Raw genomic sequence first — 26,047 nt, 5'->3', positions numbered from 1 at the left:
AAAAAACACTGGAAACTGGCAAAAATTGCAGTCACATGACTGTAAGTTGCTGCAACCAGTGTTTCTTAGTCTGTATGATTTCATCTCATACAATTCCCCAGCCAGCATTCATTAAAAAAATATTTTTCAAATCACCTATTTGAGATGGGAGCCAAGAATGAATGAATGAATGAATGAATGAATGAATGAATGAATGAATGAATTTTACTGCAGTTTTTTTCCCCAAACATTATGTCTTGCAACATCATTTATAAAAGTGCATTGTAATGCACTATGTAATTATGTATTTAAAATTTACCCATGCTGTTCTAGTGACAGAAGTGGAATAATGGAGAAATTGCATACTCCTTCTACGGGGCACAGGAGTGGCTGTGCTGATATTATGTACGTCAGGACATCAGGAAATTGTCTACTGCTATCCCAATGAGGAATAGCACTAAAATTCTGGCCCTTTTGGTGGTGTTATGGGTGAGAAGAGGAATCAGAAGGTAATTTCCATTTCAACTTCAAAGATAGATGCCCAAAATCACATGGCCAAAATTGACCATTCTGTGGCCGAATTTTAGCAACAGGTCAGGTCTTAACGTGCTGAGAGGCTGAAAATGGGGGTGTCAGGTGTGCATCTCACAGGTAGCCCACAGCTGATTCAGTTACTCAAAGCTACCCTTACCAGTGGGTGCTCTTCTTGGTGCTCTCTGAACTTGACTGTTTTCTGCAGACATTTCATTGCTCAACTAGGTAACTTCTTCAGTGCTACGTGATTAACACTGGTGTCCTAGCACTGATCGTGTTACTTATCATCTACAAGAAAACAACTACAAGAAAACAACGAAGCTCAGAGAGCACCAAGGACCACACAGTTCAACTCTGAGCTATAAATATTCTCTTCTTTAGATACTACCCCTACCTGACAGAGACGAGGACCAAAACCAGAAACAGGGTATGCTTTGGCTACAAACTGCTTCACACTGAATGTCTGGATAAGCCCATTCCAGATGACTGAGTAGCTGGACTGCTTTGCCTTCGGTCGATTTGCACTACTAGCAAAGGCAGACCTGAAGGAAGAGAAACAAATCTGCAGATCATGGTCCACACACCAGCTGCTTTGGGTCTTCCTATTTCATGTCTTAATTAATCCCTGTGAGTTTCCACTCAATTTTAATATGCTAATGTTTCTACATAATAAATTTCGAATAGAAATGACTACTGGAAGTCACAGCATGTTTAATGGGGGTTATCTGACATGGATCCAGTGAAAGAATCACTTTGGTTGTGAGATGGGCGGCATATAGATTTAATAATTGAGTAAAATTAAAACTTAATAAAGAAATGCACAACAGATGTACTTGAGGGATGGTTCCCAGAGCAAGCAAGCAAACAAGAGATGAAAGATGGGTTTAATATTTAACTGCCAACTGCTTAGCATTAACCCAAAGGATCTAACCAGTTTTTTCCTGTTTTTGCTGATGTCTTTCTTTGCCCAACAGAAATGCATTAGACTGCTTTGGCTAAAGGGCAAACACTGCCTTTATCTCCTATTCAAAGCCTGAAGATAAGAAATAGACATAATAAGCAGGGCCCCCATTTTCTCAGCTCAAATATTTTCTTTCAGAGAGAAGACAGACCAATTTGCATGGGATGGAAAAAGAAAATATTCTAGCCTCTTCAATCTCTGTTAAACATGCTTCTTGCTGACCAGAAAAGAAACTGAAAGGCAATCAGCCATAAATTAGGAGAATAAATTTGCAAAATGCAAAACGCAAGGTATACCTGCTGGAAACGCAAATAATTTAGAGATGACCATTCGATGAAAATAACAGTGCCGCAGTTTGCTCTGGCTTCACTGCATTTGACTTTCAGTATGTGCTCCTCTCCTGAATGTGACAGCGACTGGGAATTGCGGGGCAAGGAGAAGTTTTGTCATTACAAAACTCTGCCTGGTGTCAGCTTTGATGGTGTCCAGCCATGTTCTTTGGCAGTCTGGTTTCCTTTTACCACTAACTCTTCCAAACCCACATAACATGGCCAAAGTAAGTGAGATCCAGTTTCATGATTTTGCCTTCTAGTGTCACTTCTGATGTTATACACTCCAGTACGTGCTTGTCAATCACCTGAAGTCAGGCTGGAATATTCACATAGCATTCTCTAAGACTTCTGGAAGCTTTTATTGAAAAGGTCGAGACACTCAGTGGTTCATGGAATGTGAATACATGATTTGAAAATAATAAATCCCACATCAGGGGGTGAGATTCTACCGGTTCAGACCGGTTCTATAGAACCGGTTGTTAAGATTCTGTGCAGTTCAGAGAACTGGCAAATCGTGCCCTGGCTGGCCCTGCCCCTCTCCGCCCATCCCTCCCCTCCCTGCCCAGTCAGTCCTTATCGCGCATGTCCAACATCGCGTGCATGCCTGACATCGCTGACGGCATTCTCCTCCGCCCAGTCATTCCTTAAGGTGGGGGTCTCCAACCTTGGCAACTTTAAGACTTGTGGACTTCAACTCCCAGAATTCCTCAGCCAGCAAAGCTGGCTGAGGAATTCTGGGAGTTGAAGTCCACAAGTCTTAAAGTTGGTAAGGTTGGAGACCCTGCCTTAAGGTATTTCTTTTTTCCTCCTGACGATCAGCTGTTCCAACAATCAGCTGGGCTGGGATCCCCCTCCTCACTGCTTCACCCAGAAGGCTTCCCTGAGGCCCAGGAGGCAAAATGGGGCATGCAGGGGGGAGGTGCTGCATGCCCCTCCGCACTCTATTTTTTACCTTCCTGGGCCTCAGGGAAGCCTTCTGGGAGCAAAAACACCCTCCAGGAGACTTCCCTGAAGTCCAGGAGGCCAAAAAAAATGGAGCAAGAGGGGGAAGGGATGCTGCAAAAAAAAGAAGCCATATTCCCCCAGTCACATGGCCATGCCCACCTAGCCACGCCCACAGAACCGGTTGTTAAAAAAATTGAATCCCACCCCTGTTCCACATGATTTGAAAATCATAAATTGAGCTACATAGACAGACCTGCCCTTATCCTGAGGTCTTTTGTCAATTTCCGAGTATGTGATGTTTTGATGCAAAATCTGAGAGGGATTTTCCTGCTGCTGAAAAGTAAATTTATATGTGGCTGGCTCAAATACCCGATCACTGTCAGCAGCCAACTCTCCTGCAGAACCAGAAAGAAAGATACTCATAAGTGTTTTTTTCAATTACAGGAAGTTCTTAACTTATGACTACAACTAGGACCACAATTCCCATTGCTAACCAAAGCAGTTGTTAAGTAAGTTGTGCCCAAATTTACAAACTTTTTTGCCATAGTTATTAAGCAGATCATATGTTGTGAATACATTGTGAATAAATCACATTAAATGAATACATGGTCAGTAAGTGAATCCAGCTTTTCCCCTTGACTTTGCTTGTCAGAAACCAGTTAGGAAGGTTGCAAATTGTGATCATATCAACCAGGGATACTGCAACCATCATAAATACATGCCGGTTGCTAAGGGTACAAATTTCAACCACATGACTTTGAGCACACTGCAATCATTGCTGGGTGCAAGGACCAGTCATAACTTTGAACGCTTGCTAAATGAATGGTTGTAAGTCAAGGATTACCTGGGCATTTTAAATGATCCTCAGTCAATTTTTCAAAATCCATGTTCACAACTCTAACATAAACAGTTAATAAATGGACAAACAAATGGCAAGCCCTAAAGTTTGGGACAGATTGTCACTTAGATTCCATGATTAACTGATTAACTCTATTATTTATTCAAACATCTCAATATCAGTATGTCTTTCTGGTTAAAAGGGCTGGACTCTTGTATGGTTAGTTTTTCTCCTCCAAATCATCCTACAGCTCCTTCTTACAATACCATTTCCTGGTGAAAAAACTAATTCTGAAATGAAGTAGTAACACAGCCAAACAAACATAGGTATGATTGTTCCATCATCGGAAGGTTTGCAGACTCCCCAACAGTGTGTTCTGACCCAAGCTTTGTTCAAATTAAGAAAACACATGCTGTGTGTAAAAGCAAACCTTTTTTAATGTGATGCTGGGAATTATTTACATTTCCAGCCAAACTCATTAAACACAATTGTCTGCAATAAAAGCACACCTTTCAGGCTTGTACAAGGCTGCCAAGAAACAAATGTCCACTTAATTAGCAGAAGTTCCAGCAAAGACAAACCAGAGTCCGCAGGGCTTTGATGAGGAATCAGAATCTAATGAACTTCTTTGCTTCCTGCAAAGAGCACATCACTGAGGGCTGGCTTTTATCCCTTATGGGAGGGGCAATCACCTCCCAGCCTTGCTCCCAAGTCACCCCTGCTGCTTCAGCTGCTCTCTCCTTCTAGCAACCCTGCACACGTGTGCACTGGGAAAAGGCTCCCTAGGGTCCTCTGCTTTGCTGCTACTAGACTCCAATGGCTCTGAAGGCAGCACCCCACTCTCAGATAGTCCTGGCCCCATCGCTGCATCAGATGCAGGACCCTCGTCCAAGTCCTCTTCAGACTCCCTGACTGGTTCTCTTTCGTCCTCACTATCCGATACCTCTACTGTCTGCACCAGCTGCTGGCAAATCACAACACAGTGATGGAAAAGGAACAGTTTGAAAACCAACATTCAGTTCCATTTATTCATTTCAGAATGATGTTCACTGGAAAAACAGCCTGTAGATTTTACACCAGAGCCTGGACCCAGGTGTTTCTTGTAGAACTCAGTGACCTGAATGCCAAATTCAGAAGCACCAAAGCAGTTTTGAGCCTCCCCTACTCTAAGCTGCAAATACAAATAAAATAGACCCAAATCTTTTAATGCACAGAACTATTTAGAATCACTTGGAGAATTGAGATTGCTAATATAGTTGTTTTTAATTAATTAATGTTTAATTTTATAGATTTAATATGGTTTTATATGTTGTTTTAATTGATTTTGATCGGGAGTGGCCAAGACTTGGTGAGAAAATCGGCAGCTAGATAAATGCTTTCAATCAATAAAATATTAGTCAAATAAATAAATAAACTTACTTATTTGGTTGCTCCCAACTAATGATGGCACCTCGAGTAGCAATGATTCCTAAAAAAATGTACCACCAGGAGAGTTACTGTGCTTTTAATTTTTAGCCCCATCAGCTGGCATCTATGATAAAGTTAATGAAGCTTGAAGTTTTAATATAATTTACTGGGGGGGTGGGGGTTAGTCAATGAAGCTACTCTAATAAGAGAAAGACAGTTTGCTACACGTAGACTTCAACTTCAACAGTTGGGACCAGAATTTCCATTGCTAAGTAAGGCAACTGATAATTGAGTTATCTCCGATTTTACATCACTCTTTTGCCACATTTGTGAATCGTGACATCATTAAGCAAATCCAGCTTCCTCCATTAGGTTTGCTTGTCGGAAGCTGGCTGGGAAGGTTGCAAGTAGCAATCACATGACTCTGGGACACTTCCGCCATTTTTAATGGTTGCCAAAACCCCTAATTTTGATCAGGTGACTGTAAGATTGCGGCGACGGTTGTATGAGGACAGCTCAGTCATTTTTAGTCCTGTTGTAACTTCAAATAATTTACAAATGAATGTAATGTTCAGGTCCACCTTTAACAATATTAGCAAAGGCAGTCAGAAATGAAAAATCTAAACATTACATTTTAGGCATCTTTTTCCCAAGATTCTGATTTCCAGTGTAGAAACACCCATTTGGTTAACTTCTACAGCAGTTCAAGGAAATGTTAATACCAAGTAGAGTAAGATTGCTAGTAGGATGATAAGAGTCAAAAAGGAACTTGGAAAATCACCCAATCCAGACATCTCTTGTAATGTTAGCTGTACTATCTACAACCAATTATATAGAATCCCAGGAATTTCCAACCTTTTTCTTATTTGGTTGATCTGCTACGGTCTTTTTGCTATGGGAGGGAGGGAGGGAGGGAGGGAGGGAGAGGGGGGCAGCAACTAAACCAAAACCAAATCAGAATAAAAAGTTGTAAATACATTAAAATAATACTAAATGCTGAAAACACCCAAGAATTAAATTTCTCCATAAATTCATTGCAATGGAAAGCAGAGAGGCCAAAGGCAACCCCCAAGTTACATAGCAGTGCAGGAGAAGACCTCCAGGGTACCTCTGGTCTCCAACGAATCTTGACTGAGCAACACTCAGTTGGTTGCCCTTGCCTGAACACTACCCTGTACTCACAATTATTTCTTCAGATGCCACATCTATGTCTGCCTCTCTGTATATCTCTATAATTCCTTTATGGGTGAATTTTTCAGAGCAACGCCTTGGCACTTCTCGCTCCTCTTTCTCAATTATCTCCAGTTCCTGTAAGCAAGAGAATGAGACGGACATAGCTCCAAGGAGGAGGGTCATTTCTCACATGACATTCAAAGGTACACATCTGAGAATGTAGTCAAGAGGGTGACAGACCAGCAGCTTCTGAAATAAGCTCAAGGATAAGAAGAAGAACCTGAACTAGACCCAGCAATGATAGTAGGACCCACAAATTTAACTGAGCAGTGAAACATATGAGTGTCAACGCCTATCTCCTACCACAGAGCAACTAAAATTATGAATAATGGATCCACCAGGATTGTTTGCATCTCCAAAGATTATCATAATGCAAACCCATCTAAAATGTAGGCCACCTCCTTGCCTTTCGAAGATTATGCCTAAACCATTTTGGGGAACAGGTAGATAACCTCCTGGAGCAGGTTCTCAGTGCCACCAGGAAAAACTATATCACTAAATGCCTTGTGGCTGCAGAAATGCAGGTAGTCCTCGGCTTATGACCACAATTGAGCCCAATTTTTTTTGTTCTAAGTGAGACATTTGTTAAGTAAGTTTTGCCCCATTTTATGACCTTTCTTGCCACAGTTAAGAGAATCACTGTACTTGTTAATAACACAATTGTTAAGATAATCTGACTTCCCCATTGACTTTGCTGATTAGAAAGTCACAAGAGGTGATCACACTACGGCCATCACAAAGTATGAATCAACTGCCAAGCGTCTGAATTCTGATCATGTGACTATGGGGATGCTACAATGGTCATAAGTGTGAAAAATGGTCATAGGTCACATTTTTTCAGAGCCGTTGTAACTTTGGTCACTAAATGAACTGTTGTAAGTCAAGGACTAGCTGTATTGATTTTTATCTTTATTTATTCATGTATATCCCACCTTTATTATTTTCACAAATAACTCGAGGTGGTGAATATATTCAACACATCCTCCTCCTAGGAGGAGGCAAGAGTCACTTGAAAGTAAGATGGGTGGAGTATAAATTTAATAAAACAAACTCGGCTGCCAATATTAACTTTTTCAGATGGGAGAAATAAGACTGTATTTATACCCTCAGCAAATTCTTACCCTTCCAAATATGTCAATCAAGCTGAAAAGGGCGCAGGAACCTCAACTTACATGTTTATTCTTCTTGGCTCTCCACTCTGCTAGTTCCTTGGAGGCCATCTCTAAATAATCCATCTGAACTAGTCTCCTTGGGGTGACTTTTCCAAGCATCAACTTGTGGAAGAGCTGGGAAAAACACAAGCAAAAGATGTTTTGCATGAGAGCTGTAATTAAAATAATAGCTGGCCTAAAACCGCCTTATTTTCCTGTCCGTGAAAGAATACAAGAAGCCAGAAACACTTTTGAAACAAATAGTCATATAGAGTACAAACCAGGATCTGTAATCTAGCAAGCTGACTGGGTCAGCGAATCTCTCACTGCCTTCTCTAGATTTCTCCAACTCAAGATGGATAAACTTCTTTCTTTCAAGTTGGTGGGCAGGCCTCCAAGTGCATCTCAACATCCATGGACAGCAAGTCTTTTCTGTCCCATGAATTGATTTTATCTCACCCCCAGCCCACAAAACAGCCTTAAATTGTGCTTAGCTATAGAAGTACTAAGGTAATATTCATTACTTAGTCCAGCACTGTTCAAGGGTGGCCTCCAAATATGTCATATTTGTTTGTTTCATCGCCTATATCACCTTCCAGGAAAGGTTAGGAATTGAGTCAATGTAATTAGTTCTCAACTTATAACCATTTGTTTAAAGTTTGAAGTTTATTTTGTTTATTTTATCTATTTATTTGATTAATCCATCAGTCATCTCAGAATAACAGACTTGGAAGGGACCTTGTAGGTCATCTAGGCCAGGGGTCGCCAACCCTTTGGACCTCAGAGTTAAAAGCAGAGCCGAAGATCTAAAGACTCGCTAGAAAGCAAGAAATCCAACCATTTCCTGCTTCTTAGCTAATCTAAATCTCCCGGCACAGCAGAACAGCTGATGGTCGGAAAAAGGAAAAATAGCAACTTAGCAGGCAAGTTTGCCGGGTAAGGAGTGAGTGGGTGGGGAGGGTCCCAGTGGGACATGTGGACCGCACAGCCTTGTGTTCCTGTGCAGCCTGGATTAATTGCTTTGGGGGGTGCTCTGGGGGTGAGATTTCTCTGCGGCCAACCAAAATATTCACAAGGACCACCAGTGGGCCACAGACCACCAGTTGGTGACCGCTGATTTAGGCCAACCCCCCACCCAGTGCAGGAGACCCTACACCAGGGATGTCAAACTCAAGGCCTCGGGACTAGATCTGGCCTATGGAGCTACCCTGGAAACACCGAAGGACTGGCCCGTGATGCTTCTACCAGCAAAAACAGAGCTTCCTAGGGCCCTGTGTGGCCCTCTCCAACTCTGTTTTTGCTGGCAGAGGGTTGCAAGAGGCTGTCCCAGCTGAAAATGGAGCTCAGGAGCCCATTATCATTGGCAGAGAGCTCAGGCCAGCACAGGCACTCCCTGACCAAAGTGACATCAGGCTGGCCACACCCACCCCAGCCACACACCCCACGCCCCCAATGTCAAACACAACCCTAATGCGGCCCTCAATGAAATCGAGTTTGACACCCCTGCCCTACACCATTTCTAAGAAAGGGCAGCCCAGTCTCTTCTTGAAAGCCTCCAGTGATGAAGTTCCCACAACTTCTGAAGGCAACTTTTGTTCCATGGGTTGATTGCTCTCACTGTCAGGAAATTTCTCCTTATTTCTAGGTTAAATCGCTCCTTGACCACTTTCCATTTTTTATTCCTTGTCTGGCCTTCAGGTGCTTTAGACTTCAATGAGAAAGTGAAAAAGTGGTCCCCTGTTGCCTCCAGTGAGTTAATTTCAAATGAACCAGCATTAAAAAATTTTAATGAAAACATCAAATAAGTTCCCAGTGGCAATAACTGCTATTAAATCAATAGTGCTTCCTAATATTTTTTCTTCCATTCAACCATGTCTAATTCTCACAGACTAAACAGATAACAGATAATCAGAGTTGGAAGGGACCTTGTAGGTCATCTAGTCCAACCCCCTGCCCAAGCAGGAGACCCTATACCATTGGCAGTCCAATCTCTTTTTGAAAGTCTCAACTGATGGCACTCTCACAACGTCCGAGGAAAACTTCTGTTCCATGGGCTGATTGTTCTCACTGTCAGAAAGTTTCTCCTTAGTTCCAGGTTAAATCTCTCCTTGTCCAGTTTCCATCCACTATTCCTTGTCTGGCCTACAGGTGCTCTAGAAAATAGCTTGACCCCTTTCTGTCTGTGATAGCCCCTCAAATATTGGAAGACTGCTATCATGTCTCCCCTGATTCTTCTCTTCACTAGACTAGCCAGGCCCAGTTCTTGCAACCGTTCTTCATATGTTTTAGCCTCCAGTCCCCTAATCATCCTGGTTGCTCTTTGTACTTTTTCTAGAGCCTCAACATCTTTTTATAGTATAGTGACCAAAACTGGATGCAGTACTCTAGGTGTGGTCTTAATAAGGGTTTATAGAGTGGTATTAGTACCTCATGTGATCTTGATTGTGTTAATGCAACTTAGGATTGCATTGGCTTTTTTGGCTGCTGCTGAAAACTGCTGGCTCATGTTTAATTGATCGTCCTCTAAGACTCTTAAGATCCCTCTCACAATTACAGCTATTAAGCCAGGTTTCATTCAATCTGTATGTGTACTTTTGGTTTTCTCACTTTGAAAAGGGCTGCAGTTACAATGGCATTGAAAAAAAGTGAATTACAACTGGCCTTAACATGATTCTTACAGTGGTCCCTGCAGTCATATGGTCAAAATTTGGACAACTGGCAACCAGCATGTAATTATGATGGTTGCAGCATCCTAGGATCATGGGATTGCCATTTGTAACTTCCCAGCTGATTTCTGAGAAGCAAAGTCCATGGAAGAAGTTAGATTTGCTTAACAACTACATGATTGACTTATCTGTAGCAAAAAAATAAAAATAAAACCATAAAACCAGGTGTGACTCATTTAATGAGATGGAAATCTTGGTCCCAATTGTGATTATAAGTCAGGGACTACTTGGAGAGGCAGCAGATGGACCAACAAGGGTGACAGCAAATTTCATGCTGATACATCTTTCTGGCAACTCAAGGATGAGTACATATTACTGGCAACTTGGTCATTAAGCAAAATGGTTAAGTAGAATTATAACAGTGCCTACAGTTCTACTTCAGCTTTTCTTTGATTTACAGACTTGTAAAGGTCATAAATACAAATACTGGCCATAAAGTTACTTCTTCATCATTAATGACTGTAAGCAGTCCTTAAACATAGAAGGCGCTAAACAAAGTTGCTACCTCTACTATCACTCAATACAGAGTTAAACCCAAGAATTGCATGAAAAGCTCATTTTATGCAGTGGTGCAGTGGTTAGAATGCAGTACTGCAGGCTACTTCTGCTGACTGCTGGCTGGGTGCGATTTGGCAGTTAGATCCTGACCGGCTCAAGGTTGACTCAGCCTTCCATCCTTCCAAGGTTGGTAAAATGAGGACTTTTAGAATTGTTGGGGGAATCTGCTGACTCTGTAAACTGCTTAAAGGGCTGTAAGGCATGATAAAGCAGCATATAAGTCTAAGTGCTATTACTAGTGCTACTTCTAAATCTAGCAGAATTTGGAGGAGCCATAAGCCACTGAACTGCAGCCTCCTTGTCCTTCCCTTTTATATATCATATTGAATAAAAACCAGACAAGAATAATTTATCATTTATCTTATAATTTATCATTTACCATAATTATTAAAGATTCTTCTAATTTATAAGAATAATTTATCCTGCTCACTAGATATTTGGTTCAAAAGTACCTTTTCTGATTAAATGTAATTTTAAATGGAACAAAAACATGAATGACAGCCCGGGATGGCAATAAAGCAAGCCATACTTTAAGTTCCTTGCTTCATAGTTAAGATTCTCTTAAATGTTTCAAAATAAATTATGAGGCAACTTAGCTTTTTATGTGTGTGTGTGTATTTACGACCTGGTTGTCTGTTGATTTCAGATTGAAGAGAAGACTGCGATACTTGGTTTTGTAAAGCCGATCCACACGGCCAAACTGTTTGAATATCTCCGTCTCCACTTTCTTTGCTATTTTTGATGCTGTATTTTTCTGCACGTCCAAGTCAGGGGACTCATTCAGCCTGAAATACAGAGAGGCATGGGATACGTTAGTCTAACCAGTCAATCGCTCGCACCAAATAACATGTGTTCTTTTCACTTCCACCAAAAATTAGCAAACAGGCTATTTGGAATGCTGTTCTCTTAAGACTTTTCAATGAAATACTTTATTGGAAGATACCAGGAAACACCAAGGAAGAATATTTGCTTTGGTGTTCTATGAATCAGACAGAGGCCAACTCAAGCGGCCACTCTATCCTAAAGCATACCGGAGGAATGTTGGCGGTCCTCATTATCTTAACCTATCTCAAAAAGTATCTTCATGAGTAAGGGATGCTATTTATACTATCACTTGTGTAAGTAAAACAAAAGGGACGGTCAGATCCCTATCGTGATACAACCATTCCTGTGGGGAGAAGGTCTGGATACAATATTAGCTTATTGCTCTCTTCCTATTTCCCATACATCCTGGATCCCCCTAGTTCAGAGCTCACCAACCTTTTGGACCTCAGGGACCAACAAACTCATAATTTTAAATTCTGCGACCAGAAACCCTGGGAAAATCCTCCCAAAAGTCTGCAGGAAAATTCCCCACCCTGTTTTCCTACTGATCAATCATTCTTTATACCATCTCCAGCTTTGTTCTCAGGGGGAGAGAGAGAGACTTTTGGCTTCATGCAAGGAAAGCAGCAGCAGAAGTCTTTCTTTCTCTCCCCCAAACTTCACCAGAAATAAGTCTTTGTGAGACTTGTCGCACCAACGCAACCTCTTGGAGCAGGAAGCCTTGCATGGTCCCAAAGACTCATTTCTGGCAGAGTTTGGGAGAGAGAAAGAAAGACTTAGGCTGCTTTCCTTGTGTGTAGCCAAAAGCAGAAGAAGAAAGAAGCAGAAAGAAGCAGCCTGGTGGCCAGGCAAGCCGCATGGGGAGAGTGGGACAAGTTCTTCCCTCCCCCCCCCCCCCTCACTTCCTCATGTTGTTTGCAATGCAAGTGACGCGAGACTTGTGTTCCCATGGGCCATGTGGGAGGCGGAGCCTTATGTTCCCACGCAGCCTAGATTAATTATTTGGGGGTGACATTTCTCTGTGAACCACCAAAATTTTCTCATGGACCACCAATGGTCCCTGGCCCACTGGTTGGTGACCACTGCCCTAGTTTATAGCCTTTATCCTGGCACCTATGTGCCCTATTGATTTACCTTTTAGGGAATGTAATAAGGGGGGGAGGGCCATGTGTTTTGTGTCTCAGTCCTGAAGTTTCCTGCAAGACAAGCTTCTCTTATCTCTTTCTCAGGCCATCCGTTCTAGCAGCATCTTTGCACCTGTGGATTGGCTCATTCAACCTCAGACTGAGGAGAGGAGTTTCTAACTACTTTATCCTAACTGTATTGTTTGTCTCCTGATGGCGACTTTAGATCCTGCTTTCCTTGGTCCTGCAACCACTCTCATCCAATAAAAGGTTCCTTTTGAAATGCTGGAGTTTCAAGAGCCTTTACTTTCTTGAACGGTGAGGAGAGGCAGACCCTTACAGAGACTTCCGTTTGCCACCATCGTAAAGTGGGACCGTGTTAGCAAAACAGAAACATAAAAGAAAATGTGTGCTAATTCAAGCATCCTTGAAGTGTCTGATTCTCAGTAACCTTTATCAAAATTTCTATCACCAACTGACAGGTTCTTCTATTAAGAAAATAATTCTTGAAGACAGTAACGGTGTCGCGACTACGCAACACACATGTTTGCATCGAAGCCACAGTAACCTGAAGGATGGCATTCCTCTTCATCAGAATAAACTCTCTATCATAATTATATGTGCGGTCTATGTAAAATGCTGTGAGGTGAAACTCTATGCATTAACCACGATTCATGTGATTGAGTTCATACGAATCATTATCATTAAGAACGGTAATCAGGGGTAATGAAGGGTAATGAGGGGAAATCATTATAAATATTGAGTCCCAGGAAACTCGGGTTAGATCCAACTTTATTTTGTTTGCTTAGCTATTATCTCGGACTCCTTGCGGAGGAAGGAATAAACAATAAGCTTTTGTGTTACGAAATACTGAAGCGAAGAGTGTCTTATTTTCTCCCTGCATTTGTGCCAAAGAGTAGCTGAGAAACAGTATAATCTCCAATGCCCACTGTTAAATGAGTTGTTCTTCAGTAAGCGTTGATTATCGGCTTTTGGGTCCTGCATTTGATTCCACGCATCAATTAATTTTTAATTACTATTATTTATCAAATTTAAATTCCCAATTTGATTCATGGTAATTAAAAATTAATCTCATCACGTTTGTCCCCCTCCTGTATACCAAGGATGTCCAGCCATACTGACCTACCTTTTCTGGAGGGTTTCTGTCAAGGCTTCCATGACTTTAATGCGACTTTGTTCTTGAGAGAGCCAAGACCTAGATATTGGTTTGGGAGTCCTTTTTGGTGTTGTCTTCTCTTTTGTTCTGCAGCCTTTTAAAATAATAGGACATACTTGAGGCAATATAACAGAGGAATTTGCAGAAGGAAATTTGAGGAAGGCCTACTATTACTTCCTTGTTAAAAGCTCCACTTTTTGGCAGTTCATATATATGCATTCAGTACAACAGAAGAATGCCTCCCTATCTTCTCAAAAAAAAAACCCCAAAAACCTAATGTCAGCATTCCAGAAAACCTCCACTCCAACCAATAACTCTGAGACAGACAAACTCTCAAAAGTTCCTTTTATTTGGATAGTAACTGGCACAACTGTGGAATCCCGAATCTGAAAGTTCTGGGCTTCTTTACAATAAGTGAAAAATACAATCCATCCTTTGCACCCATCACCACATCACGTGGCCCAATCACCATCCGTCCCAAAGTAACATGACCTGACCTTGAATCAGAAAAAGAATTTTATTATGTCTAACTAGATATACTCCAATGAATTCCCCCCTCCCACTTTCTCAGGCTCAATTGTGCCAGTGTGGGAGCATCAGATCTCAATATGGCTTCCAAAACTGACAGCTTCATTCTTAGCCTTCCAATCAGTTTAATGAAATTTGCCTCAACTGAGATATCTTATGGGGAGGCAGGTCCCAATTCAAACGCTCTCTCTAATTATCAAACCAGATTCAAAAATTAAAATTATCTCAGAACTAAATGAGAGAATTAGATTGGGGCAGTTTAAACCCTTGTACTTGTTTGTTTTCAAGTAATAAAAAAGAACTTGCTGAAAAAACCGCATCTTTCAAGCTAGCATCTTTAAGATAAGTGGACATCGGCTCCCAGAATTCCTCAGACACCATCCTGGCCGAGGAATTCTGGGAGTTGAAGTCCACACATTTTAAATTTGCCAAGTTTGAAAAAACTGCTGTAAAGAGATTAGAGCAGGAATTCAAATTGCCATTCCAAATCACAAAAGACTCAAAACAGAAATTGTTGAGCTCGTTATCAGAAGCACCTCTTCTTTCCATTTCAGTTTTCCTGGACTTCTCTTTTTCTCTGAAAATTCCAAGCTTTGCTTTCAAGGTCTGTGAAACAGGACTAATCACGCATGTCTTTGTCTTTGTGACAGGAAGATATGGGTTCTAACTTTTCTGGTTTGGAAGCTCAAAGGCTGCCATTCACTTCCAGTGCTTTTACCAATGCTTTTTGCAACATTTAATGAATTTAAATTGCAGAGAATTTTGTATTTTTCTGAGTACACTTCTGATTCTAGAAATAAATAGAGGAATTTAAAACATCCACTGAATGAAATGTATGGCCCATTAATGCATGACAGATATTCTTCAGAGCCTGTAAGGGATTTCAACATTTTATAGACCACGATAAGCGCTCCTGAATTATTGCTGACTGCAATAAACATGACAAGAAGGACCTTATCTTCTTCATAGCCCCTTCTTCAAGGAAGCTGTTGCAAATCTCAGAATCTCTTTTTTTGCCCATCTTTCTTCAGTTTCAATCAATTTTTTAGAAGTGTATGCACATGGTTGCAGTTTGCCTTCTTCCTTTTCTTGGAGTAGGTCTGCTGCAACTGCCACATCACTGGCATCAGCTTGAACTACAAAGTTTTTCCAGATCAAGATGTTTTAACACCAGTTTGGCTGAAAAAATCTTTTCAGCTTTACAAAGGCTGCTTGGCCTTCCATAGACAATTTTGGTGGCTAGCTAGGTTTTGGTTTATCTACCCCTTTGGTTTCCAACAAGTTAGTAATTGGAAGTGCTATTTGGGCAAAAGAAGGGATTTCTGATAGAAGTTGGCAAAACCCAGGAAGCTGTGTAATTGCTTGCGGACATGAGGGGTTTTCCCACTCCAGCACCAGCCTGACATTTTCTGAATCCATTTCCACTCCTTGATGATAGATTCGGTATTCCAAGTAATTTATTTTACTTTGGTGGAATTTGCACTTGGACAGTTTGGCAAACAACTTAACTGCTCGTAGCTTTTTCAAGACTTCCCACACTAACTTAATATGTTCAGCCTTAGTTTCAGTGTAAATCAATATGTCATCAAAATAAACCAAAACCCCTTTGTACAAGTGCTCATGCAGCACTTCGTTAATCAGCTGCATGAAAACAGCTGGGGGCCCCTGGAGTCGGAACACCAAAGCTTTGAACTGAAAACACCCCAACGGACAGTTAAACACTGTTTTCTACTGATTCTCCCTCCCAAATTCAGATCCCTTAATAAGCTTCCTTTAAATCTAATTTGGAGAAAATCCTCCCTTTTATTAAATGAGCCAGTATGTTTTTTATCAGGGGTAGGGGGTACAGATTATCCTTGCAAATAGCATTCAAATTTCTATAGTCCACTCATAGACGTAGTGAGCAGTCCTTTTTCTCTTGGAACAGTACTGGGGCTGCCATCTTGGGACTGACAGGTTCGATGAAGCCGCACTCGAGTTTTTTTGTCTATGAATCAGCACAGGTCATCCAGTTCCCAAGGGGTCACGGCATACATTTTTGGCTTAGGTAGTTTGGACCCTGGTAGAATCTCAATGGCAGTCTGTTGGTCTATGAGAGGGGAGTTTGTCTGGAGCTGCTTCACTAAACACATCAATTAAGTCTCAGTACTCTCTGGGGATGCCTGATAGGGATCTGCTTGTCACAGCAGGAACTATTTCCTCATGGTGTGGCATTCCTGCCTTGTGAGATGGTGTGGCATTCCTGCCTTGTGAGGCTCCTCCATCTGGGCCGATTCACTGTTAGGGAATCCATGGGTCCCTTCTATCCAGTCCACCCTCGGGTTCTATTTCTTTAGCCAGGTTAGTCCCAAAACTAGTAGTCACTCAATCCCTGGTGTTACAACGAAAGCAATGGTTTTGGAGTGGTTTGCCGTGGTGAGCTCCAACAGTTCAGTGGCACAAGTGGCTGGGGTGCTTCCCACAATGGATCCATCAAGCTGGCAAAAAGAGCCTGGAGTTTTTAATGACCTTAGTTGGATCTCCAGTCTTCCGACTAAAGTAGGGATTATTAGGTTCCTTGTGCATTCCCGAGTCCAACAACGCTTTAAATCTTACTTTTCTCCTCGTTAGTGGGATTAACAGTTCTATGGGGTTCAACTTTCCCACTTACCAATGGGTCTTTGTAGTCACTCCCTGAATGGTCAGGTTCTTCTGCTGGAGGGGTTAGAGTTCCCAGTGCCGGAGGTGACTCTGGCAGAAACTGCATGACCATGTGACTCTTCAAAGTGCTGTCCCTAGGATGCTGTGGTGGTTTTGCAGGCGTTCCTATGGTTGGTTCTCTTCCTTCTGGGCAGGGGCCTTTGCACAACAATCAACCATGCAGTGGCCTTCTTTCTTGCAGATAAAAGAGGTGGTCGCATGCGGTGGGGCAGAGCAAGATTTGGCCATCTCTCTTCTCTATTCAGGTGGGGACCTCCTCCAGGTGTGACTCGTGCAGTACTGGTTCCGGGCTTGGTTGATTTCAGCTTCCTCAGCCAAAACATGCTAGTCATATAGGCAGTGGGGCTCCGCGGGCCACACAGGCCATTATCGTTGAGCCCATCCTTGAACCAGCTCACCAGTATTTCCTTAGCCAATCCACGTGGCTGGCCAGGTCTCAGAATTCCTTGATGTATTCAGCCACTGGTTGGTCTCCCTGTCTGATGCGCCTGATGCTTTCTCTAGCCTTTCGATCAGTTAGGGGGTCCTCAAATCTTTGCCTCAGAGCCGTCATAAAGCAGTTGATGTTTCGGAACTCTTTCTGCATTGTGGCAGGTCACCATCCAACATGCACCCCCCTCTTCTAGGACCAGGGTGAAGACTGGCTTTGGCTCCTTCTGGGGGGAGTTCCCTCCCATACTCCTGCATGTAGGTTAGCACGTCCACGAGGAAAAATTCCAGTTGTTGGGGGGTCCCCATCAAACTTGACCCCGGGGGGTACCTTTCACTCTAGAGGGGTGCCTCCCTTCCTCGAGCCATGGGCCATGCCCCATGCTGGGGTCCCTCCGGGGAGGATTTTCCAGGGTGATGGTGGACTCAACAGTGGCTCCTGCATCATCCACAGATATCCCCAGTGTTGAGGATCAGCATCTAAAAAACTGCCCCCACAAACAAGACAGTCTTGCTCATCCCATAAATTATCCCATTACTCCATTGCAACGGATCAAACCGAGAGCTCTTATAAGTTCTATTTACACTTTATGACCAATAAATCTCACAATTCCCAGTTGATTGTCAATGTGATAGAGGGGCCAGGCCCACAGCAACCTGACATTTGTTCAAACCCTTATTCTGTCATAAAGCTTATCACACAAGTCCCCAGGGCAGGGTTTAAAAACACTACAGACATTTCCGTTTGCGCCCTCCAGGCCCTATGTGCAATGGGATGTTCAATTAAAAAATAATAGAAAACAAAATTAAGGAAGAAATGGGGAAGTTATAAAGGAAAACATCAGCTTCTAGCATCGTCCGTATTTTAAAAAATGCCTCTAGGGGCCATAACATTCCTATAAAATAAAAATAAATGGGGCTGTTTTCTTTGGAAATCTGCCTCTTTGTTGAGAATTACAGGAAAAATAAGCTGCTGAGCCGAATGACGTACTCTGCAATATTGGTGAGAAGCATCCTTAGTTTTTCTTTTTCATTTTTTAAAACTGGAAGCTGACCACGATAGCTATTGGGTAACACAGCCAAAATGCAATTTCAACATTCCCAGTGTTGTCCCAGCCCTCAAACTGGGAGTCACTGATCATGGGTTCAACCTTAATTCACTCTATTAATTGGCTCCTGAACATATAAAATAAGCAAGTCCTTAATTATCTGACAGTCTCCTTTCTACTACAATATGAAGGACTGCAGTGTCTATGGAGATTCTCCGTCATCCAGGACATAGCTGTCCCAAAGGTGCTTTTTCAAAAGGCAACTGGACTTGCTTTGTTTTTATTTGAAGACATTTCGCTTCTCATCTAAGAAGCTTCTTCATTTCTGACTGAAGGGTGGAGAATGGAAGGATTTATATTCCTTGCCATCAATCTAGTCATTAGCACTAAGTTACTTCAAGGAACATAAAATGCTTCCATTCTCCACCAATCAATCAGCACTGAAGAAACTACTTGGATGAGAAGTAAAATGTCTTCAAGAAAAAGACTGGACACAACCCAGAATTAACATGGACTTTGCCAATTCGATGCTTTCCTAAATAAAAGAATTTGTCGTGGAAGATGGGCTTTGTTCTTTTCTTTTTAAATGGATTTCATCACTTGGAAACCTGACATAGATAAAGTCACCTTTACTTTTTTATAAGATGCCCAGATCTCTTCGCTGGTTATAAATTCTATAAATAAATAAACTAGCAGCAACTTACCTAAACATATGGCTCTGTTTAGCAAACAGAGGCTATCTTCTTCTTTTCTCTTTGAACAGAGCCTGGCCCCACTGCCTTCATATTTCTTGCATTGCAGGAATTATGACAATAATGCAAGGGAAAAAAAACAGGATTAAATTAATGGCCTCTTCCAGACATGAATTCAAATTAAATTACCCACTGGTTGGTCATTAGTATGCAGCCCACAGTTGCATAGGAGAAAAAGGAAGTTTACCCTAGAAATGGGCTCAGGCATCAGATTAATCCATGGATTGTTTAACTATTGCTACTGTTAGAAACAGTACGAGTTTGCAGACAGAACAACTTGAGACAATAGCTTGGAAGCAGCAAAGGATTTATTCATTTTATTTGCAAACACGGGTGCACACAAGCTGGGCCCAGCAGGAAGCATTCACCAGCTTTTTATCTCCTTACAGAAGTTCACCCTCCCCTGCCACCACTTTGGCCCCGCATCCTGTCAAAGACATCAACTTTATATGGTACCTACTCCCCTCAAAAAAGCCTGCTTGCCTGTGTCACATCCCCAGTTTAACAGTTTAACTATAACCTAGTTTTTGCTAGCATAAGCTCTATTTTTATCTTTGTCTTTCCTTGACTTGAGGTGTCAACTGGTATTTAGCTGTTAGCTAATATTGAAGCTGCTCAGAATTTCCCATTTAGCACATATGTTAAGCATTTATTTTAGAAACAATAACAATTCTGCTTTTTAAAAAAAATAAATGATACTGCCCCAGAAAGCTGGTCCTGCCCTGTGGGCAACACCTAATGGAACCACACACTGAAGTGGAGATTTGAAAAGACTTTTTTCTGCACAAAAGAAGGATATGGGGGGATCGCTCCATGCCTTAAACTAGAGGTCTCCAAACTTGGCAACTTTTAAGACTTGTGGCTGAAGAATTTTGGGAGTTGAGGTCCACAAGTCTTAAAGTTGCCAAATTTGGGGACCCCTGATTTAAACAGTACATTTTTACAGATTTATTTGCTCACAGGCCCCAGAAGCCATCTCCCAAGACCACCTAAAACAGTGGCCCCCAACCTTTTTCAAACCAGGGACCAGTTTCACGATTATTTATTCTTCCACGGACTGGTACCTGAGTAATGTGAGACTCCACCGCCATCGGGATGGCTCTTCGTTCGAAGCCACCACCCCGCTTCGATGAAACTAAGGCGCGAGCACCCAAATGCCGCTTTCCAACTGAAAAACCGGAAGCAACTGAAAACCCGGAAGCACTGTCGAAACAAGATGGTGGCGCCCAAGCTTTGAGGCCCAGTAAAAAATGATCCACGGACCGGTACCGGTCCAGGGACTGGTGGTTGGGGACCCCTGACCTAAAAGACCAACCCACTTCCATCCCCTATATTAGGGGTGGAGTTCTACTGGTTCAGACCAGTTCTATAGAACCGGTTGTTTTGATTCTGCACAGTTCAAAGAACCAGCAAATTGTGCCCCTGGCTCCCGCCCCTCTGCCCGCCTCTCCCTTCCCTGCCCAGTCAGTCCTTATCGTGCATGTGCAACATTGCGCGCATGCCCAACATCTCTGGCAGCGTTCTCCCCAGCCCAGTCACTCCTTAAGGCATTTCTTTTTTTCCCAACAATCAGCTGTTCCGATGATCAGCTGTGCCGGGATCCACCTCGCTTACTTACTGCTTTGCCCAGGAGGCTTCCCTGAGGCCCAGGAAGACAAAAAATGGAGGGGGGCACTGTTCTTTTCCTTCCTGGGCCCCAGGGAAGCTTCCTGGGAGCAAAAACACCCCTCAGGAGGCTTGCCTGAGGCCCAGAAGGCCCCCCAAACAGGGTAGGTGGGGTGGTGCTGCCCAAAAAATGCAAGCCATGCCCACCTAGCCATGCCCACAGAACCAGTTGTTACAAAATTTGAATCCCACCCCTGTTCTATATTCAGCAAATCAATATATAATTAATCATTTAAACAATTCCTAGCATTTACTATCCCCAAGTTCCTTTTTTATGAGGCCTCCTTATACCATGGCTGTGATAAAAAAAAATATTTTTAATAATAAAAAAAAAAAAACACCACTACTTTATTCCAAAAAATTTAAGTTACTAGTTTTTAGGCTTTTGGGATGATCGTATCTTGTTTTTTATTTTAGTGTGGCCCAAACCAAATTCATTCTAGGCCCAGGGAAAGGTTGGACACCATTTAGGGTTTCAACAGAGCAGGCATTTCTGCGGGTTTACTGACCAAGCTGTTTTCATTACCCCCCACCCCTTATACATTAGCAACTGATTGCAAAAGGTCTGCAAAGCAAAAACAAGAATTTCTGGCAGATGCTAATTTTTTTAGGGGAAGGGGGTCTTGGGATCTTTCCTTCACTAGGAATTTCTAAATAAATCAGTATTACTTTAACTGAGTTATAGAACAAACAAGAAGCCATCAAACTCTCAGATATCCAAAAGTATTTCATAGCAATGAGCCCTGGAAAGTATGTTCAAAATAATTGATTTTGTTGTATAGGTACTCTTTTGGATGAATGCTCTGATTTTGAATCTGATAATCCACTCAAGACCACCAGAAAGAGAAGAAGGGAAAAAATGAACCAATAAATGATCAATACATTAAATATTGAATTGGTGAGAGCGGTCTTTTCTCCTGCAACTTCACTGGATGGAAATTTATCAGAATTCTTCTTGGCACAAATTATTAAGTTTTTGCCTGAATGATGCGTGCATTCTATTCCATCTTTCTGTCATTCACAGCTGTTCTGTTCTGTCATTTATTCAATTATTCCATGAAGTTGCAAAGGAAAGTGCAAAATAACAACTCTGAATGAAACTATGGAATGATTCACCTCAGCATTTGAAGAATCCTCCAGTTCTGTAAGTCTTCCCAATCTGGACTTTTTCTGATTAACGCTGGGACTTCCAAGAAGTTTCACTAGTGACCCAAAAAGTTCCTAAGGAAAAAAAACCCCACACAATTACAGGTAATCCTTGACCTACAACAGTTCATTTAGTGACCATTCAAAGTTACAACGGCACTGAAAAAAGTGATTGATGACTGTTTTTCTCACTCACAACTGGTACAGCATCTCTTTGGTCACATAAACAAAATTCAGAGAACTAGCAACTTGGCAACTGGTTTGTATTTATGATGGTTGCAGTGCCCCAAGGTCCTGTGAACCCCTTTTGCAACCTTCTGGCAAGCAAAGTCATTGGGGAGTCAGATTCCCTTAACAACCACGTCATTAACTTAACAATTGCAGGGATTCACTTAACAGTGGTGGCAAGAAAGCTCATACAATGGGGCAAAATTCATTTAACAACTGCCTTACTTAGCAACAGAAACGTTGGGTTCAATTGGGGTTGTAAGTCGAGGATTATCCATATACTAAAAATTTCTGACAAAAAATTCTTCTGAATTATTTTAGAACTGAATAATCACATAAAGAGCAATGATATTTTAAAGGGATAATATATTAGTACTATAGATTGTAAATTTATATCATTTTGTAAAAAAAAAACACTTCTGTAAATATACATCTTTAGGGAAAGAGGACATTTTAAATTTCTAGACAGCAATCCTAAAATACTTCTACTGGATGCAGAAGTAAATGCCTGGGTGAAGTTCCAAGTAGCTTTGGGTTTTTATCAGTTTTATTCTAAACAGTTTTATTGTTTCCTGCATCTGTGAATCTTAACAGACAAGGATGTCAAAACTCACAAAACTCTTTCAAAGCTTACACATGAAAACACTCTTAACAATTTTCCCCATTTTTTCACCTATAGCATAACTATAAAATCTACAGATAGTCCTCAATTTTTGATCTTTTTTTAATTTAAAAATTCCTTATTGAAATTCAAAATATTAATACATTATAAAAATTCAAATAATTAAAAAAATTACAAAAATTTCTATAATAGAAGATGTGTCAATATTTTTCAACATCATTTTCTTGACAGTACAATAAATACCATACATACAATTAATACTTGACAGTTACTCATAGTATTGGTAATACTAATTCACAATGCCTTAATAATATTAATAAAAAGTGATTCATGAATATAGGTCATTGGTTCAAAAAAGAAAAATATCATAGTAACACTAAGGATAGATAGATAGATAGATAGATAGATAGATAGATAGATAGATAGATAGATAGATAGATAGATGATAGTTAGATTTAGAGATATAGATATATAGATATAGATATATAGATATAGATATTTGTTTTCTTAAGTTTTCGCGGGTACTTACATGTATGGCATTCAGCTTTGTTCGGGTATTTTTCCACGTCATTGTAGTTGTGCTTTTAAAGTTGTAGCAACGTTTCGGCAGAATCTCATCTCCATCATCAGGCTTCTGTATGTACTGGATGTATGTTCTGTATGTTCTGGATGATGGCAGATGAGATTCTGCACGTTGCTACAACTTTAAAAGCACAACTACAGGACGTGAATACCGAACAAAGCTGAATGCCATAGATATATATATATAGATATAGATATAGATATAGATATATATATATATATATATATATATATATATATATATATAGAGAGAGAGAGAGAGAGAGAGAGAGAGAGAGAGAGAGAGAGAAATCAGACATAAATCTATATAATTATAGTCTATGTACTTTGCTCTCTATTCCCTAACTATAAAAGGACGTATGTTATATATTTTTCAGTATACAATATAACTACATAGATATTATAAATTAAATATGAATATTTACATGAATATTTTTGATCTTAATGGAGCCTGTCCATTACAGTTGTAAATTGTGATGATCATAAAGTGGATTATCACGTGATTCTTTTTGCAATTTCATTTTTAAATGAACCTATTGTTCTCTATGGGATGTTTTTTGCCATTAATTTGATGTACTGAGCCTTGGTGGCGCAGTGGTTAGAATGCAGTACTGCAGGCTACTTCTGCTGACTGCAGCTGACTGTAATTTGGTAGTTCAAATCCCACCAGGCTCAAGGTTGACTCATCCTTTTGAGGTGGGTAAAATGGGGGCCCACATTGTTGGGGGCAATATGCTGACTCTGTAGACCGCTTAGAGGGGGCTGTAAAGCACCATGAAGCGGTATATAAGTCTAAGAGCTATTGCTAAATGTCAGTTTTTGACCAAAATATCATAAATTGTAGTCACATGACTATGGGACCGACCCTTAATGAACAGCATGACTTACAAATGTAATTCTGGCTTACTTACAGTCCTAAGCTGAGGGCTACCTGTAAACATTTGGCTCTTTAAATTGTTTTGGAACTCTTGCCTCCAGGTGGGACTGTTGTTGTGATTGTAACACCAAGACCACTAAAAACTAGTAACTTCAGAATTTGCACTCTAGAAATTGCAGTTTGAACCTGGAACAAAATATCTGTGCTGCACGTTTAACAATTACTCCAATGGAGAAGTTTAATCAAAGGCAGTTTCTATCTATTATGCTGCAAAAAGAAAAGGAACTTACATAAAAGACCATTTTTACGCTCTGAGACTGACACCGCAGAAAGCCTTCTTCTTCCTTAGAAAGAACATACAAACCTTAAGTCATCCTTTCATATTAGTTTATCTCTTTTTTAGTGACCTGTTTACACAAAAGGATCGTCTCCTGATCTGTTTTCCCTCAAATCCATCATCAAAATCAAACACAAAGATTCTTCTTGACTATTCTGTTGGGCACTAGGTCCAAATAAAAATGTTTCATAGACTGCTCTTGATTTTAAGTTTCCCTTCTCTGAAAGATGGGACTGAAATTTGCACCTAAGAAATGGTACATTGAAATTCTCCATTGGAGACTCTCTTTTACCAACCAAACGTAGGTTAAACCTGGCCAGAGAAACAGGTGCTAGAAAGTTTATGCTGATGAATAAGCATAATAAGAATAAGCATAGTGTTTTGTGACAAAGACCCAGCTTTTATTATTTATGCTGATTTTTTGCATTTAAGATCTTAAGCATTTAAATGTAATTCTCTCACAAAATCTAGGAAAGCAAATAATGACTTTGAATACTGGCACTAATCATGGATAATATAAAATACATTGTTAACACTTGTTACCAGGGGCATATGGAGGAACTTCCTGATGCTTATCCATCATAATTATGTGATCAATGTTGCCATCTCAATTTTTTTTTATATTTTAATATACAAGCACACATACCCTGGTGTTAACCCAACGTGGGAGCAATAAGGATCTGGAAAAGCACAGAAAGTACAAAGGTAATCCTTAACTTATGACCTTTTTTTTAGCAACTGTTCAAAGTTACAACAGCACTGAAATAAGTGACTTATGACCAGTCCTCACACTTATGGCCATTTTAGCATCCCCATGGTCACGTCATCAAAGTCTGGGGGCTTGGCAACTAGCATGTACTTATGTACTTATTTGTCAGAAATGGTGTAGGGTCTCCCGCTTGGGCGGGGGTGGTGGTGGACTAGATGACCTACATAGTCCCTTCCAACTCTGATTATCTGTTCATCTGTTATGATAGCTACAGTGTCCCAGGGTTATATAATCATCATTTGAGACATCCACGAAGATTCTTAATCATCCAGGTCATGGTTGTCCCAAAAGTGCTTATCCAAGAGGCAACTGGACTTTCTTAAGTTATTTTCCTTGAAAACATTTTGCTTCTCATGAAGAAACTAGAACTGAAGCAGCTTCTTGGATGAGAAACGAAACGTTTCAAGGGAAAATCCAGTTGCCTTTTGGGACATCATTTGACACTTCCCAACCAGCAAAATCGAAGGAGAAAGCCAAATTTGCTTAATGGCCACATGATTCATTTAACAACTGCAGATTTACTTAATAACCATGGCCACAAAAGATCATAAAATGGGACCTAACAACCTTACT

At 41.0% G+C, this 26,047-nt stretch overlaps 1 protein-coding gene across 1 annotated transcript in view; it reads right to left on the bottom strand.

Annotated features, from left to right (window-relative positions):
* SPOCD1 (SPOC domain containing 1) overlaps positions 1 to 24,706 on the bottom strand; it is a 33,046-nt gene extending 8,340 nt beyond the window's left edge. The window contains exons 1-10 of the mRNA XM_087939544.1: positions 24,659 to 24,706; positions 22,030 to 22,134; positions 19,201 to 19,285; positions 13,761 to 13,884; positions 11,290 to 11,449; positions 7,402 to 7,515; positions 6,179 to 6,304; positions 5,009 to 5,057; positions 3,005 to 3,146; positions 908 to 1,055 (exon numbers count right to left, since the gene is read on the bottom strand). Of these exons, the coding sequence (XP_087795670.1) occupies positions 908 to 1,055; positions 3,005 to 3,146; positions 5,009 to 5,057; positions 6,179 to 6,304; positions 7,402 to 7,515; positions 11,290 to 11,449; positions 13,761 to 13,884; positions 19,201 to 19,285; positions 22,030 to 22,134; positions 24,659 to 24,670 (1,065 nt within the window). The 5' untranslated portion in view covers positions 24,671 to 24,706. The remainder of the gene's footprint in view (positions 1 to 907; positions 1,056 to 3,004; positions 3,147 to 5,008; positions 5,058 to 6,178; positions 6,305 to 7,401; positions 7,516 to 11,289; positions 11,450 to 13,760; positions 13,885 to 19,200; positions 19,286 to 22,029; positions 22,135 to 24,658) is intronic.
* Between the last annotated feature and the right edge of the window lie 1,341 nt (positions 24,707 to 26,047).

Source organism: Pseudonaja textilis, chromosome 10 (assembly GCF_049901715.1).
Source record: "Pseudonaja textilis isolate UNSWEBS1 chromosome 10, rPseTex1.2, whole genome shotgun sequence".
NCBI classification, from domain to species: Eukaryota; Metazoa; Chordata; class Lepidosauria; order Squamata; family Elapidae; genus Pseudonaja; species Pseudonaja textilis.
The sequence above is the reverse complement of the archived record's forward strand: the minus strand, read 5'-3'. Positions and strand labels throughout refer to the sequence as shown.